This window comes from Biomphalaria glabrata, chromosome 9 (genome assembly GCF_947242115.1).
Source record: "Biomphalaria glabrata chromosome 9, xgBioGlab47.1, whole genome shotgun sequence".
Classification (NCBI taxonomy): Eukaryota; Metazoa; Mollusca; class Gastropoda; family Planorbidae; genus Biomphalaria; species Biomphalaria glabrata.
Genome location: NC_074719.1, coordinates 21,525,585 through 21,541,366, shown reverse-complemented (window position 1 = coordinate 21,541,366; position 15,782 = coordinate 21,525,585). Strand labels below are relative to the sequence as shown.

At 37.7% G+C, this 15,782-nt stretch overlaps 1 protein-coding gene across 9 annotated transcripts in view; it reads left to right on the top strand.

Annotated features, from left to right (window-relative positions):
- Window positions 1–15,782, top strand: part of LOC106073755 (glutamine synthetase-like) — a 72,629-nt gene that overhangs the window by 36,793 nt on the left and 20,054 nt on the right. For 7 of the 9 annotated variants that reach the window (XM_056041234.1, XM_056041235.1, XM_056041232.1 and 4 more), the window contains 5 exons: window positions 223–319; window positions 3,953–4,049; window positions 5,191–5,334; window positions 10,312–10,464; window positions 11,129–11,259. In XM_056041234.1, coding sequence (XP_055897209.1) covers window positions 245–319; window positions 3,953–4,049; window positions 5,191–5,334; window positions 10,312–10,464; window positions 11,129–11,259 — 600 coding nt within the window. In that variant the 5' untranslated portion in view covers window positions 223–244. The remainder of the gene's footprint in view (window positions 1–222; window positions 320–3,952; window positions 4,050–5,190; window positions 5,335–10,311; window positions 10,465–11,128; window positions 11,260–15,782) is intronic. The other 2 variants (XM_056041237.1, XM_056041231.1) reach the window with 1 other exon arrangement.

The window sequence follows — 15,782 nt, the reverse complement described above, 5'->3', positions numbered from 1 at the left end:
GGGGGGGGGAGAGGGATAGATAGATAGATAGATAGATAGATAGATAGATAGATAGATAGATAGATAGATAGATAGATAGATAGATAGATAGATAGTTAGATAGATAGATAGATAGATAGATAGATAGATAGACGGGCGGACTGACGGACGGACGGATGGATGGATAGAGAGAAAGAATGTGTGAGTTAGCTTGTAATTATTTATTCTCTTTTTCTTATCCAGCAGCCTGGATCCAAAGTGCACTATGGGAGAACCTAGTACTTGGAGATTCAACAAGGCTGTCCACTCAGCCTATGTCCTGGGACTACCTATACCAGAGGTAAGATGAAAAACTTGAAGACCTTCATCCAGGAATTGTTTTTGTAAGCTATTTTTTTTATTTGTACCTTTAAAAAAATAGAATTTATACTTTAAGGGACAATGAACTAAAATTCTGTACATGGAAGGAAAGAATGAATATGTATTTTTATTCAGTTGTGTGGCCCAATCATAGGTGAGGTAATGAGGTGCTGAGTGAAGTACTGGGGCAAGTAGGCTTACTGAATGAAGTGCTGGGTATAACACTAGGTCGTAGACTTACTGCGTGAAGTGCTGGGTATAACACTAGGTCGTAGGCTTACTGCGTGAAGTGCTGGGTATAGCACTAGGTCGTAGGCTTACTGCGTGAAGTGCTGGGTATAACACTAGGTCGTAGGCTTACTGCGTGAAGTGCTGGGTATAACACTAGGTCGTAGACTTACTGCGTGAAGTGCTGGGTATAACACTAGGTCGTAGACTTACTGCGTGAAGTGCTGGGTATAACACTAGTTCGTAGGCTTACTGCGTGAAGTGCTGGTTATAGCACTAGGTCGTAGGCTTACTGCGTGAAGTGCTGGGTATAACACTAGGTCGTAGGCTTACTGCGTGAAGCGCTGGGTATAACACTAGGTCGTAGACTTACTGTTTTACGTGATGAGTAAAGTTGTAGGTCAGGTAGACTTACTTGGGTATTAGCTCGGTACATTGTTGTGGAAGTATTAGACTTACTTGGGTATTAGCTTGGTACATTGTTGTGGAAGTATTAGACTTACTTGGGTATTATCTTGGTACATTGTTGTGGAAGTATTAGACTTACTTGGGTATTAGCTTGGTACATTGTTGTGGAAGTATTAGACTTACTAGGGTATTAGCATTGTACATTGTTGTGGAAGTATTAGACTTACTTGGGTATTAGCATTGTACATTGTTGTGGAAGTATTAGACTTACTAGGGTATTAGCTTGGTACAATGTTGTGGAAGTATTAGACTTACTTGGGTATTAGCTTGGTACATTGTTGTGGAAGTATTAGACTTACTAGGGTATTAGCATTGTACATTGTTGTGGAAGTATTAGACTTACTTGGGTATTAGCATTGTACATTGTTGTGGAAGTATTAGACTTACTAGGGTATTAGCATTGTACATTGTTGTGGAAGTGCATTGTTGTACATTGTTGTATTAGACTTACTAGGGTATTAGCTTGGTACATTGTTGTGGAAGTATTAGACTTACTAGAGTATTAGCATTGTACATTGTTGTGGCAGTATTAGCTTGATACATTGTTGTGGCAGTATTAGACTTACTAGGGTATTAGCATTGTACATTGTTGTGGAAGTATTAGACTTACTAGGGTATTAGCATTGTACATTGTTGTGGAAGTACATTGTTGTACATTGTTGTATTAGACTTACTAGGGTATTAGCTTGGTACATTGTTGTGGAAGTACATTGTTGTACATTGTTGTATTAGACTTACTAGGGTATTAGCATTGTACATTGTTTTGGAAGTACATTGTTGTACATTGTTGTATTAGACTTACTAGGGTATTAGCTTGGTACATTGTTGTGGAAGTACATTGTTGTACATTGTTGTATTAGACTTACTAGGGTATTAGCATTGTACATTGTTGTGGAAGTATTAGACTTACTAGGGTATTAGCATTGTACATTGTTGTGGAAGTATTAGTCTTACTTGGGTATTAGCATTGTACATTGTTGTGGAAGTATTAGACTTACTATGGTATTAGCATTGTACATTGTTGTGGAAGTACATTGTTGTACATTGTTGTATTAGACTTACTAGGGTATTAGCTTGGTACATTGTTGTGGAAGTATTAGACTTACTAGAGTATTAGCATTGTACATTGTTGTGGCAGTATTAGCTTGATACATTGTTGTGGCAGTATTAGACTTACTAGGGTATTAGCATTGTACATTGTTGTGGCAGTATTAGACTTACTAGGGTATTAGCATTGTACATTGTTGTGGAAGTATTAGACTTACTAGGGTATTAGCATTGTACATTGTTGTGGAAGTACATTGTTGTGCATTGTTGTATTAGACTTACTAGGGTATTAGCTTGGTACATTGTTGTGGAAGTACATTGTTGTACATTGTTGTATTAGACTTACTAGGGTATTAGCATTGTACATTGTTGTGGAAGTATTAGACTTACTAGGGTATTAGCATTGTACATTGTTGTGGCAGTATTAGCTTGATACATTGTTGTGGCCGTATTAGCTTGGTACATTGTTGTGGCATTATTAGCTTGGTACATTGTTTTGGCAGTATTAGCTAAATACATTGTTGTGGAAGTATTAGCTTGATACATTGTTGTGGCATTATTAGCTTGGTACATTGTTGTGGCATTATTAGCTTGGTACATTGTTTTGGCAGTATTAGCTTAATACATTGTTGTTGAAGTATTAGCTTGATACATTGTTGTGGCAGTATTAGCTTGGTACATTGTTGTGGAAGTATTAGCCTGCTTAACTTAACTGGCTTAACTATTAGCACGAAGAAAACATGTTATGGGACCACCTGCTACAGCACCACCCTCCATCCTCATAGACGATAACAAGCTGGACGCCGTAAATGAATTCTGCTATCTGGGATTTACATTTCAATATGACCTGTCTCTAGAAGAGGAGATAAAAAAACGCATAGGAAAGGCTGCCTCGACCTTCGCTAGACTAAGGTCAAGAGTTTGGGAAAACCAGAAGCTCACTACAGTGAACAAAATGGAAGTCTACAAAAGGCATGCGTTATGAGTACACTATTGTATGGCAGTGAATCATCGACCAACTACGCAAAGCAAGAGAGAAAATACGCAAAGCAAGAGAGAAAACTAAACTCATTCCATTTGCGATGTTTCCGTAGGATCTTGAAAATCACATGGAAAGAAAAAGTGTGCAATACTGAGATCCTTGCGCGAACAGGTATTCCCAGCATCTTTACAGCCCTCAGTCAACGCCGCTTGCGCTGGCTTGGACATGTTCGCCGGATGGAGAACAATCCCATACCGAAAGTCATCCTCTACGGACAATTCGCGTCTGGCTCAAGAAAAACTGGTCGCCCCCATCTCCTTTACATAGATGTAGCCTAATAAAACTTAACTCAAATATGTGAACATCAATACTGACCACTGGGAAGACATAGCTCTAGACCGCACCAGATAGAGAGAGACAGTGACCAAGAAAGCTATGGACAGCGAAAGAACATGGGCCTCAGCTCTGAAAGAAAAACGTACAATGCAAAAAATGGCCAGCTCCTCTACCACCGAAGCGAAAGCCACCTTAACCTGCGATATTTGTGGACGGGAATGTCTCTCTAAAATAGGGCTCCACAGCCACGTGAGGAGGTGTGCGAGATGAACCATTGTCGTTCTATGACTGTAGGAGGCCAACAATTAGCCTGCTCCTATCTACGAGGTTATCGAGACCTAGGCGTGACTTATCTTTTCAGGACCCAGTGTTAGGGCTAGAGACGTAAGCGTGACTTATCTTTTCAGGACCTAGTGTTAGGGTTAGAGACGTAGGCGTGACTTATCTTTTCAGGACCTAGTGTTAGCTGTATAGTCGAATCTATATGTGTCGCAGTTTAGGGTTAGGGTAAGGGATGATTGTTAACAGTAGGCATGGCTGTATCTTTTTCAGGACCAAGTGTTAGTTGAATATGTCTATGTGGCTGAAGATGGTTATAGCCTTCACAGCAAATGTAGGAAGCTCAACTTTGTTCCATCGAAACCTTCAGGTGAGTCTCAACACATTGTTTCTTGTGGTGGACAGACAAATGTAATGCTAATAATAGTTCTCCTAGAGAATCCTAAATACTTTTAATTGGGATCCTGGAGAGTTATACATGTTTTGTTTCTTTATTGGCAAATCGTCTCCTCTAACAACCATTTTCTCCAGAGCGCTATGTTGGGGCTGAGAAGCATTGCCCGGGAATTAGTTAAGATAAACATTAGAGTATCTAATTATGAAGGAGTCAGCTCTAAGGATCTCCCACACCTCCCGTACAAAAGAGGAACAAGATAAACTGAGTGTGAGGAGAATGTATTAGAGACACTCATTGGAAAACATAACTTAAATGCCAACTCATTAATTAGGTCCTCATATGTTCTGATCTCAATCAAATCATCAAAAAAGGAAGATATCTTTGACATCTTTGAACTCTCTTTTTGGTAAATGTAACTTTTAGGATTTTGACAAATCTAAGAATTCACAAGTACCATGGCGACAATGAAAATTCCTTTTCCGTTCATTTGTCGACTACATATATACTAAATGTTACTGCATGAGTGATAATTCAACTACAGGTAGTGAAACATCACAAACATAGATTATGTGACATTGCCAACTAGGATTATGTAACATCACAAACATAGATTATGTGACATTGCCAACTAGGATTATGTAACATCACAAACATAGATTATGTGACATTGCCAACTAGGATTATGTAACATCACAAACATAGATTATGTGACATTGCCAACTAGGATTATGTAACATCACAAACATAAATTATGTGACATTGCCAACTAGGATTATGTAACATCACAAACATAGATTATGTGACATTGCAAACTAGGATTATGTAACATCACAAACAATAGATTATGTAACATGTTAAATTCGGGATAATGTAATATTAAGAAACAAAAGATTGTGTAACATTACTAACATTAAAAATAATAGATAATGATAATGTAAAGTTACAAACTTATTATGTACCCAAACAATAACGAGATTTATAACATTACAAACTAGAAGTAGTTGAAAATACTAACAAGAAATGTCTTAGTTACACAAATGTAAAGTATTTTACTCTATATTATATACATTGCGCATGATGTAACTAAATCTGCTTGTATATTTTAACTGTTCAGATGTTCCTGACTGGAGCTATGCTGCTAACTTCCCCGTTGAGGACAGGTTTCTCAAGCCTGCTGTCATCTATAAAGATCCGTTTCGTCAAGGAAACCACAAACTTGTCTTATGTGAAGTCTACGCAAACGACTGGACACCTGCACGTAAGTGTATTGACACAGCAGACGTGTTTGACTGAGTAAGGTGACCAGACTGTCCAGCAAAGGAAATACATTTCCTCCATTTGAGGTGGCATCCTCCGTGGGGAAGGCATTGGCCTAAAGCAGTGTTTCCCAAACTTTTTCCTTAACAAAACGCTGCGTACATTCTGAGTATTTAGCGGAACACTTTGCTTATTTTTTAACAGAGGTTAATTCACGGGTGGCCTACTAGTTAATTATTCCAGTAGTTTGTGGAACACCTCTTCAAACCTCGCGGAACACCAGGGCTCCGAGGAACACAGTTTGGGAAACACAGGCCTAAAGTGTAAAAATATCCGGCTTCTATCCGGCTTCTATCCGGCTTCTATCCGGCTTCTATTCCGTTCTTTCCATTACAATGACTTATTTTCCGTAGTCGCTCATTACTGAACTATTGTCCTACATTCATCGTTTCAAAACATGGATGGGAGTGATGCTCAGTCAGTTGGTGGACCAGAAGCTCAACTTGATTTCCTTTACTGGACATTCAAAGGATACAATTTTAGACCACTTTCTTGGTGTACAGTGTTGTTTACATATTTACGGCTGTTTATTATGACACATGTTACTCGATACTAAACAAGATTTCTGAATGCTGGACACAGTGACACAGAGGGCAAAACACGAAATAGACTCCCCATTAAGGGGCATTATTTCCTAACAGTACAAGTAAAGGAAAGAATCGATCCATGCTTATGTTTGCGCTGGTTTTGTACTAAGTCATTTAGGCTGAGTATCATATGGACAAGTCAATGTTATGGAAAACATTGGTGATGGATCCTGAGCTACTTTATAATTTATAATTTCGTGACATAAATACAGAATGACAGAGAGAGAAAGAAAATAAGGGACAGAGAGAGAGAGAGAGAGAGAGAGAGAATTAGGGACAGAGAGAGAGAGAGAGAAAGAGAATTAGGGACAGAGAGAGAGAGAGAAAGAGAATTAGGGACAGAGAGAGAGAGAGAAAGAGAATTAGGGACAGAGAGAGAGAGAGAGAGAGAGAAAGAGAATTAGGGACAGAGAGAGATAGAGAGAGAGAAAGAGAATTAGGGACAGAGAGAGAGAGAGAGAAAGAGAATTAGGGACAGAAAGAGAGAGAGAGAGAGAATTAGGGACAGAGAGAGAGAGAGAGAGAAAGAGAATTAGGGACAGAGAGAGAGAGAGAGAGAAAGAGAATTAGGGACAGAGAGAGAGATAGAGAGAGAGAGAAAGAGAATTAGGGACAGAGAGAGATAGAGAGAGAGAAAGAGAATTAGGGACAGAGAGAGAGAAAGAGAATTAGGGACAGAGAGAGAGAGAGAGAGAATTAGGGACAGAGAGAGAGAGAATTAGGGACAGAGAGAGAGAGAATTAGGGACAGAGAGAGAGAGAGAGAATTAGAGACAGAGAGAGAGAGAGAATTAGGGACAGAGAGAGAGAGAGATAGAATTAGGGACAGAGAGAGAGAGAGAGAATTAGGGACAGAGAGAGAGAGAGAATTAGGGGCAGAGAGAGAGAGAGAGAGAATTAGGGACAGAGAGAGATAGATAGAGAGAGAATTAGGGACAGAGAGATAGAGAGAGAGAGAATTAGGGACAGAGAGATAGAGAGAGAGAGAGAATTAGGGACAGAGAGAGATAGAGAGAGAGAGAGAATTAGGGACAGAGAGAGAGAGAGAGAATTAGGGACAGAGAGAGAGAGAGAATTAGGGGCAGAGAGAGAGAGAGAGAGAGAATTAGGGACAGAGAGAGATAGATAGAGAGAGAATTAGGGACAGAGAGATAGAGAGAGAGAATTAGGGACAGAGAGATAGAGAGAGAATTAGGGACAGAGAGAGATAGAGAGAGAGAGAGAATTAGGGACAGAGAGAGATAGAGAGAGAGAGAGTTAGGGGCAGAGAGAGAGAGAGCGAGAAAGAGAATTAGGGACAGAGAGAGATAGAGAGAGAGAGAATTAGGGACAGAGAGAGAGAGAATTAGGGACAGAGAGAGAGAGAGAGAGAATTAGGGACAGAGAGATATAGAGAAAGAGAGAATTAGGGACAGAGAGAGAGAGAAAGAGAATTAGGGACATAGAGAGAGAGAAAGAAAGAGAATTAGGGAAAGAGATAGAGAGAAAAAAAGAGACTTTGAGACCGTCATTTTTTTAAATTAAAAGAAAAAAACAAGATAGTGAAAGTTGCATTTGTTATCCAATATATCGTGGCCCTGTGGTTTTATAATACATGTGGTGGACACTTTAGCTAGAGTATTGGTGGTTGTTGTTAAGACTAATATCAATTTGCTTTTTAAAAATTTATAAATATTTGGGTACAAAAATGATTGTTTCGATTTCAAAACAAAAGTGCACGATTGGAAACAATAGTAGATCTGGGTAAATCTAGGTAGATCTGGGTAAATCTAGGTAGATCTAGGTAAATCTAGGTAGATCTAGGTGTTCCATGTAAAAATACATATTTAACTTTTAAAAAATATTTATTTTACTTCTGCAGAACTTAAATGACTGTGTTCAGAAAAAAAAACGGTGTATTTCCCTATCGATTTCGATACGTGTAATAAATGCTGTTTGAAACCTTTTCATTAAGTTTCTTCTATGGAGATGTCGTTGAGGATGTGGCAGACGACCTGTTACAAGATGTGAGGTCGCATAAGGCGCTTGTTTCTTTGTTCTAAATTTTACTTGGCCTTTTTCTAAATCTTATCTTGTAAATAGGCCTACACTGATCCAGTTATCCTTGTTGGGCTTCAAATTTGATTGCTACGTTAAGCTCCTGATAAACATATGTTATAAAAATAAACTGACTATGTTAAGTCAGGATGTGGAATATGTGGTCGAGTTGCTAAGTACGCGTGGGCTTGGCTTGGCTAACTGTCAAGGGGGCTCTAGGTTCGACACCCGACTCGACTGGTCCATATATCTGATTTTACCCCTAGCGCTCTGTTCATGTTATAAGCATGAAAGTTGCACTATATATCTATTCTTTTTTTTCTACTTCTTGAAACTGTCAGGTAGAATTGAGCCTTCGGCTCTTGGAACTCTAGACCAGCAAAAGTGAACAAGAGCTCCCTCTCACCGGCCTGTATGAAAACAGTGCTCACTGTTTTGTCTGGCGGGTGGGTCAGACTCGCGGCAAGAGGCCGCGTATAGATCTACTAAGACTCTCGCCATTTTTCTTTTCTATACCAGGCTAACCGTGCGGGACACGCCATTTATTATGTAATGGCCCCTTGAGGAACAGCGCCTGGATTGTGACAAGGTTGTGGGAGCTTTTTTACAACTCCGCGCAGTGCAATGAGAATGTCTCGCAGCCCCTTAGGCACCCCCACGGGAGTCTTGTTTTGCTACCCTTTAGCCTAATCGTTTTCTCTTACGATCGTTTCCACCCGGGCGCCACTATGTGGCAGGGAAGCATGCCCGGGGCTATATATCAATAGTGAGAATGAGTTTGTCAACAAGACATTGCCTAGGAATACTTGAAAGGAAAAACGGGAAGAATTGGTTGTTATCGATCGAAAGAAAGCCAATAACAACAGGATCAACGAGATCTTCACCGTCAGAGTTGAGATTTATCAGACTAAATAGTTGCTTGAAATATGGAGAGAAAAAAAAGAACCGCCATCATTTGCATTCAAAGGTGTTATGTTTACTTCCCCTGAGTTCTATCTTAAACTTCAATGACCTGCATCTCCGAGATGAATTTACAGTGAAGTGTCATTCTTGTATTTGTATTAGTACCGGGTGTGTATATTTATTTCCAACAGCAGTGATCGAATAATTGAACCCATGTTGCGAACATTTCTAAGATCTGTTGTAGTTGATAGTAATACTGATGAAACAGAGAGCGATATCCTTAACATTTGCTTGCCTGAACCATACAGCTTTGTATTGATCGTTTTGGATGCAGATATCGTCCTGCACATTGGGTTACAGGAAGTCCGCAAAAAAGAGAACATGTCCTCCTTTTGGCCTAAAATCTAAAAATATTTAGCTTTCACTCCGTTTTTCCTCGACTTATTTTGGCATTTCTCTTTGAATCCTATCTGCTGGATCTAGCACACAAATAGCAATCATAAACACCAGACAGACGACAAGGTTTTGACAAAGTTTTTTCATGTCTTTTGGGCTGTTCGACAGAAACATGTTACAACTTCTCAAGATTTGTGTTTCTTTTGCATCTCCGGACAAAATTCTAAATCTTTTTCGCTGATCAACACACAAGAGGCTAAGACTCTCTATTGAGTCAATGAGAAGCATTTGGCTCAGAGAAATCTGAAGAAAATGTCGTGCTTGGAGTTTTCAGAGTATATTAGCACGAAATAGTACTTTGTAAAGGCTCACGAGAACTAATACTACTTAGTAAAGCTGTTTACATCCTTTGATCTATAGAAACAATTCATCTACTTTATTGTTAGCCAATTTTTTAAATGGGTCACGTTGTCCTCTGTTATGGAGTATGTGAGCTCGTGCTTGTATTAGCTGAAGAGATTCGGACGTAACTAGGAGTAAGACTATATTATTTGTGTGAGGGGGGGGGGGGTGTGGGGGGGGGGGGGTAAACTAAGGATGGAAGTCAGTTGAAATAAGAGTCGACACTTATGCTGATTGTAGCTTTGGAAGTGAATATTTATTTAAAATCGATAGAAATCTTATTATTACATTTTTTAAATTCTAAATGTCTATATTCAAATTGAAAGCTGTATATATGTTTCTATAAAAGTAACGTTTATTTTTAGCAAGTGAGTTAGTGGTGTCGCCTACAAAAGTTTAGTTGGAATATCTGTCTGGAGCTACAGCCCAAAGTACAACCACATTAACATCCTGCAATGGGCCTGTAAAGGTCTGGTGACCCTACTCAAAGAGAAATTCTTAGAGTTCCCACTATTGAAAGCCCCCCCCCCCAAATATGTCTGCCCTTTGACCTCTGTCTATGTTTCATCTAATACGTGTTTGTCTTCTTTCCAGCCAGAAACTTCAGACACAACTGCCAAGACACAATGGAGAAACAGGAAGTGACTTCCGTAACGCCTTGGTTTGGTCTCGAGCAGGAATATTCAATAATCGATGTTTCCAATCGACCCTTGGGCTGGCCCTCGTCCTTCATGCCTCAGCCTAACAGTAGGTTGTGATAGAAACATTCTAAGCTATTTGAATTCAACAAGCAAAGTAAAGAAAAAAATATATAAAGAAAACGGAAAGAACCGCACAATTACTGCCACACACAATGCAACACAAACCTTTATACTCTACCATTCTCCTAGTACTCTGTTGTGTGACAAATTGAGCACCCTTCCTCTCAGTTTTCTCAGATGCATTAGACGAAATTTACAACTTTATTTCTGATCAGCTTTCATGGCTAAAGTGTAAATCTATTCTGTTAAATATGTCACTTTTTAGATTGCATACAACTGGTTTTCTAGTTGAGTATGTTAGCTGAACATATTTAAGCCATTTCAGAAAATTTTCGATTACTAAGTTGTCAGTCTGTATTGGGTAACTTAATATGGGGTCACTAAGTTGTCAGTCTGTATTTGGTAACTTAATATGGGGTCACTAAGTTGTCACTATGTATTGGGTAACTTAATATGGGTTCACTAAGTTGTGACTTTGTATTGGGTAACTTAATATGGGGTCATTAAGTTGTCACTTTGTATTGGGTAACTTAATATGGCGCAAGTAAATAATATGCTAGATGTAGGGACTACGTTATCCTAACCTTTCACTACTCATTATCTTGCTAGAATTCTCTTCCATTAATTTTTTTGTTTCTCTTGGACTTCAGCTCCTATTCATCATGATGCCGTCGGCATGCACAAAGCTTTTGGTAGAGATTTGTATGAGGCTCACTTGTTTGCCTGCCTCTACGCTGGTCTCAATATCTCAGGAGGCAACGCTGAAGCATGTCCAGGGCAGGTAATTTAGTCTCATCATTGTGGCCATGTATGGTGGGAATGTATCAGTGTGCCTGTGTGATATACAGAAAGAGAAAGAGAGAGAGCCCACACAATGGGAGGTTGAAACCATTATTTGATAAAAGATTACAACCATTCACATAAGCTTAACTCTAACATCACTAATATTTTAGGTTTGTACCAAGTCAGCATGATATACGCTATGATAGTTACACTTTCCACAATAAAATGTATTTAAAAAAACGTTGCTGGTTCTGTTTCATGTCTATTAGGAGTGCGAGGAAACGTCAAGAAACATTCTCTTATGAACTTCTCAAAGCCTACTGTACAACTAGATAATAGTCAAACTTTACATTTTTATTATGTAATATAATTACGAACGCAGTTACCAAACATAAAGAATAAAGAGTCCAATGTATCATGCTTTCAAACTTTAAACCATTTTGCTATTAAGAATTTTCTTTTTTCTGTCCTACCCTGCAAATGCTTGAACAGATTTGTACAAATACTCCTTCTTCCCTAGTGCTGTTAGAGCATGGAATGGGTTGCCTCAGGCAGCCAGGAAAACCAGTGACTTGGTAGAATTTAACTCAATGGTCAACATGCATTACTAGATGCTTGACTCGTAGGACGTAATCAGCTTCTTTTTTGAAGTAACGTCTGTATTTTATAAGATAAGAAGATAAATTCAGATCTATTAAGAACAAGATTACAAAGAGAGTTTGTGTTACACAAACTCAGAGGCGGCCCCCGTCGAAGTCGGATCCCTGTCGGATCTGCATATTCGCAAATAATATTCAAGAGGTGATTTAATTTTGATGTAAAATGTTTTACACGTTTCGGATGTTCCTTCAGAGTTGAAGATAATTACTTCCTAGTCCAAACCTCCCGCAGGACGACGGGGGATGGGAGCGGGCAGGGTTTGAACCCTGGGCCATCCATAAATCTGAACGACAGTCCAGCGCGCAAACCGCACGACCAGGCAGCCATCCGATGGTCAAAAGTAATAATGTTTCAAAGATTCATTTGCCGTAAATTTAAATTTAATAAAAAAATAGTAGATTAGTTTTAGTATATTAAAACATTACAATATTGATCAAATCGTTTGGAAATGAAAATCTACACTTTTTTTTACACTTTAAGTTTAGAAATTGAAATTCTACATCTTAATCTAGTCTATTTTAGTCTAAACTAGATCTAGAAATTCTAGATCTAGACTCTAAAATAATTTTAATTAGAATATAAATCCAGATCTAGATATACTGTAATAAAAATCTAGATCTAGTTTAAAAAATCTAGATTAGATCTAAATCAAGATATCATTCCTTTTTTAAACGCGAGTCACATAACGAGGCTTAATAAACATTACTATACCGAGTTCTTTTTTCATTTCATTTGAAGAATTAATTCCATATAACGTCAGAGGGAAAAAAAAACACTACGTCACACGGCCTAGCTAGACTAAAAATCGCCTTCATCTATAAGAGCCATTTATCGAGTGTTCATAGACTTTGGTGCACCGAGTGCGTTCTTTAAGCATTTCATTTAAAGAATTCATTCCATATGACGTCAAAGGAAAAAAAACACTACGTCACACGGCCTAGCTAGAATAAAAATCGCCTTCATCATTACGAGCCTTTTATCGAGTGTTCATAGACATTGGTGCACCGAGTGCGTTCTTTTAGCATTTCATTTAAAGAATTCATTCCATATGACGTCAAAGGAAAAAAAAACACTACGTCACAAGGCCTAGCTAGACTAAAAATCACCTTTATCAACACGAGCCATTTCTCGAGTGTTCATAGACATTGGTGCACCGAGTGCGTTCTTTTAGCATTTCATTTAAAGAATTCATTCCATATGACGTCAAAGGAAAAAAAAACACTACGTCACAAGGCCTAGCTAGACTAAAAATCACCTTTATCAACACGAGCCATTTCTCGAGTGTTCATAGACATTGGTGCACCGAGTGCGTTCTTTTAGCATTTCATTTAAAGAATTCATTCCATGTGACGTCAAAGGAAAAAAAAACACTACGTCACACGGCTTAGTTAGACCATGGAACTATACTAATGGAACACCAGCTTGGAGTTTTTTACAAAGACAAAGAGAGTCGAAGTGCCGTCGCGCATCTTTTTCGCGCACCATACCATTTTGAAAAATCGATGAGGATGCCAAAGAAGAAATTTACTCCGAGAGCCACTTGGATTGACCTTCATTGAGAGTAAAACTTCCCCACACTATATTTTATTAGATCTGTAAAAACTTTATCCATTTTCTGACTATCTGATAAAATAGATACAATTTCCCTGAATAAGAGATCGTCACAAACGTTTTTTTTTTTCGATCACCCTATAAAATGCCACTTATTTTCCAAAAAATAGAATCTAAATTCCGAAAATACAATCTTTCAGTGTTTCTGTGTTTGGTTTATTTACACTAAATCTGGATGAAGACCTGTCTACCGTTCCGCCAAATGCGTATTTGTTACGATATACTAAATTGCACGAAATAAAAATAGGAGGCCTAGTACAGTTTTGACACTCCAAGCTACGCATTTCTAATCGTTTTTTTTTTTATTATCGAAAGCACTAGGCTATAGGCATACACGTCTCGTGGGAAACAAAGAAAAAGTTAATCTTGATAATATTGTAGCCGAAATAAAATGACAAAAAAAAAAAAAAACAACTATAGCCTAATCTAAAATGAAATAGATCTAGAGCTAGATTTTCTTGGACGAATGATATAAAATAAGTATAAATAATAAGTCATATGAATCTGATAGATCTAAAACAAATACTGATAGAGTCATTCATTAATTAATTATTAGAATTACTTGACTACCAACTGGGTATTTTTATTGCCAAAATACAATGTATTTTATGTGCATTTATTAAAAACAACAACCAAAAATTAAGCGTTTGACGCAACTAGATCTAATATTAGTAATATATAGATTCTAGTTCTAGATCCAGAAAGCTACTTCTCTAATTCAGTTTTCTAGTTTAATTCTAGTTAGATCTAGATGTCTAGACCACTAGATCTAAATCTAGCCAGGGTTTTTGTCATGGAATAGATTTATAAAACTTCAGCCACCTACTGATCACGATATCATATGACAGATAGGCCTACTCTCTCTACTACTCAGTAGACTCTAGATCTAGTACTAGTAGATCACTACATTTGACTAGATGATTACTAGATCACAGTAAAATTCAATGTGTACTTCCAACTTTAGCTCAACAAACAAGTCTACTCCAAAGTATAGATCTACTAGTAAAGTCACAAAGTGTAAAGGATCATTATATATTCACATAAAAAAAATTATAGGCCTAAAATGAATCGAATAATCAGTCACTAATTTGACTAATCAGTAATCTAAATTGTTGTTTTTTTTTAAATGGCAAGTGTTATTGATGACTTCTGACTTGTAAACCAGTTGCAGAGATTCTAGTTTTTATTTTGATGACATGTTACGATATATCAATGATATTTAGATAAACCTATAATAGTGGAACAGACAGAAGGACCATTTAATATAAGGCAAAGAAGTAAGATGTTTATAATCCATCAAACTATGATCAAACTCACAGAGGTCTTGTGTCATTTGTGACGGCATTTCATGCATTTACAGAAGCTACAAACTATTCTACAAAAATGATAGGCTTGTCTTTGATTCCGATGACTTATGAGGAATGCTATGTTTCCAGTGGCTACTCAGCCCCAGCTGTGACCTACATATTATGCCACACTGAGCACAGGCATAACCATTGTCCACCTGTGGTAGAATCAGTTGTTTTTTTTTCTTTTTGCCGTCTACCCTCGGCAATTAATTTTCATTGGTGTATACCACACCTTTGTAAGTGACCTCCAGCTGTCTCGCTCTGAAGCTGTATGAAACCAGGTGCTCTCTTATTCTATGTCAGTTAAAGCAAGTTGGCGCCTAAGCTTGTCTTTAAAGCATTTCTGTGGTACCTCTTTATGTGCATATGACATGTTAGGCAAATAGGTTTTGCCTATCGGAAGGCCATTTCGGAATATATAGGTGTTTAAAATGAAACTCCAAACATCTGGACTTCCAGTAACCAAGAAAATAAGCTTAGGATTCAAAGAGACGACACTGGCATTTCAGCTAAGACAATCAGTAAAATTAATAGCAACTTTAATTGCAGTCCACCAAACAAGATAAAAAGAAACAAGTGTGGCTTCAATAGCATTGATGATATTTAGTTTACTTTTATCTCATTTACTAGTATTACTATTTCATTGACTAAGGTTTTTTATTGTCAAATATGCATAAGTACATGTACTAGTTCCTGCAATTTGATGAAAAATAATAATTAAATTGTGTGTAGTCTATATACAAATGTTTATAAGAGATCACAGCTTAGCTTAATTTACTTAATTTCAAAACTATGATTTTGTGTTCTGACTCTACTCTAAATAAATTATATTTTATTTTAAGTATGCAAAGTTGGAAATTCTGTTCTGATGAAAAAAAATTATTAAAATAAAGTAGATGTT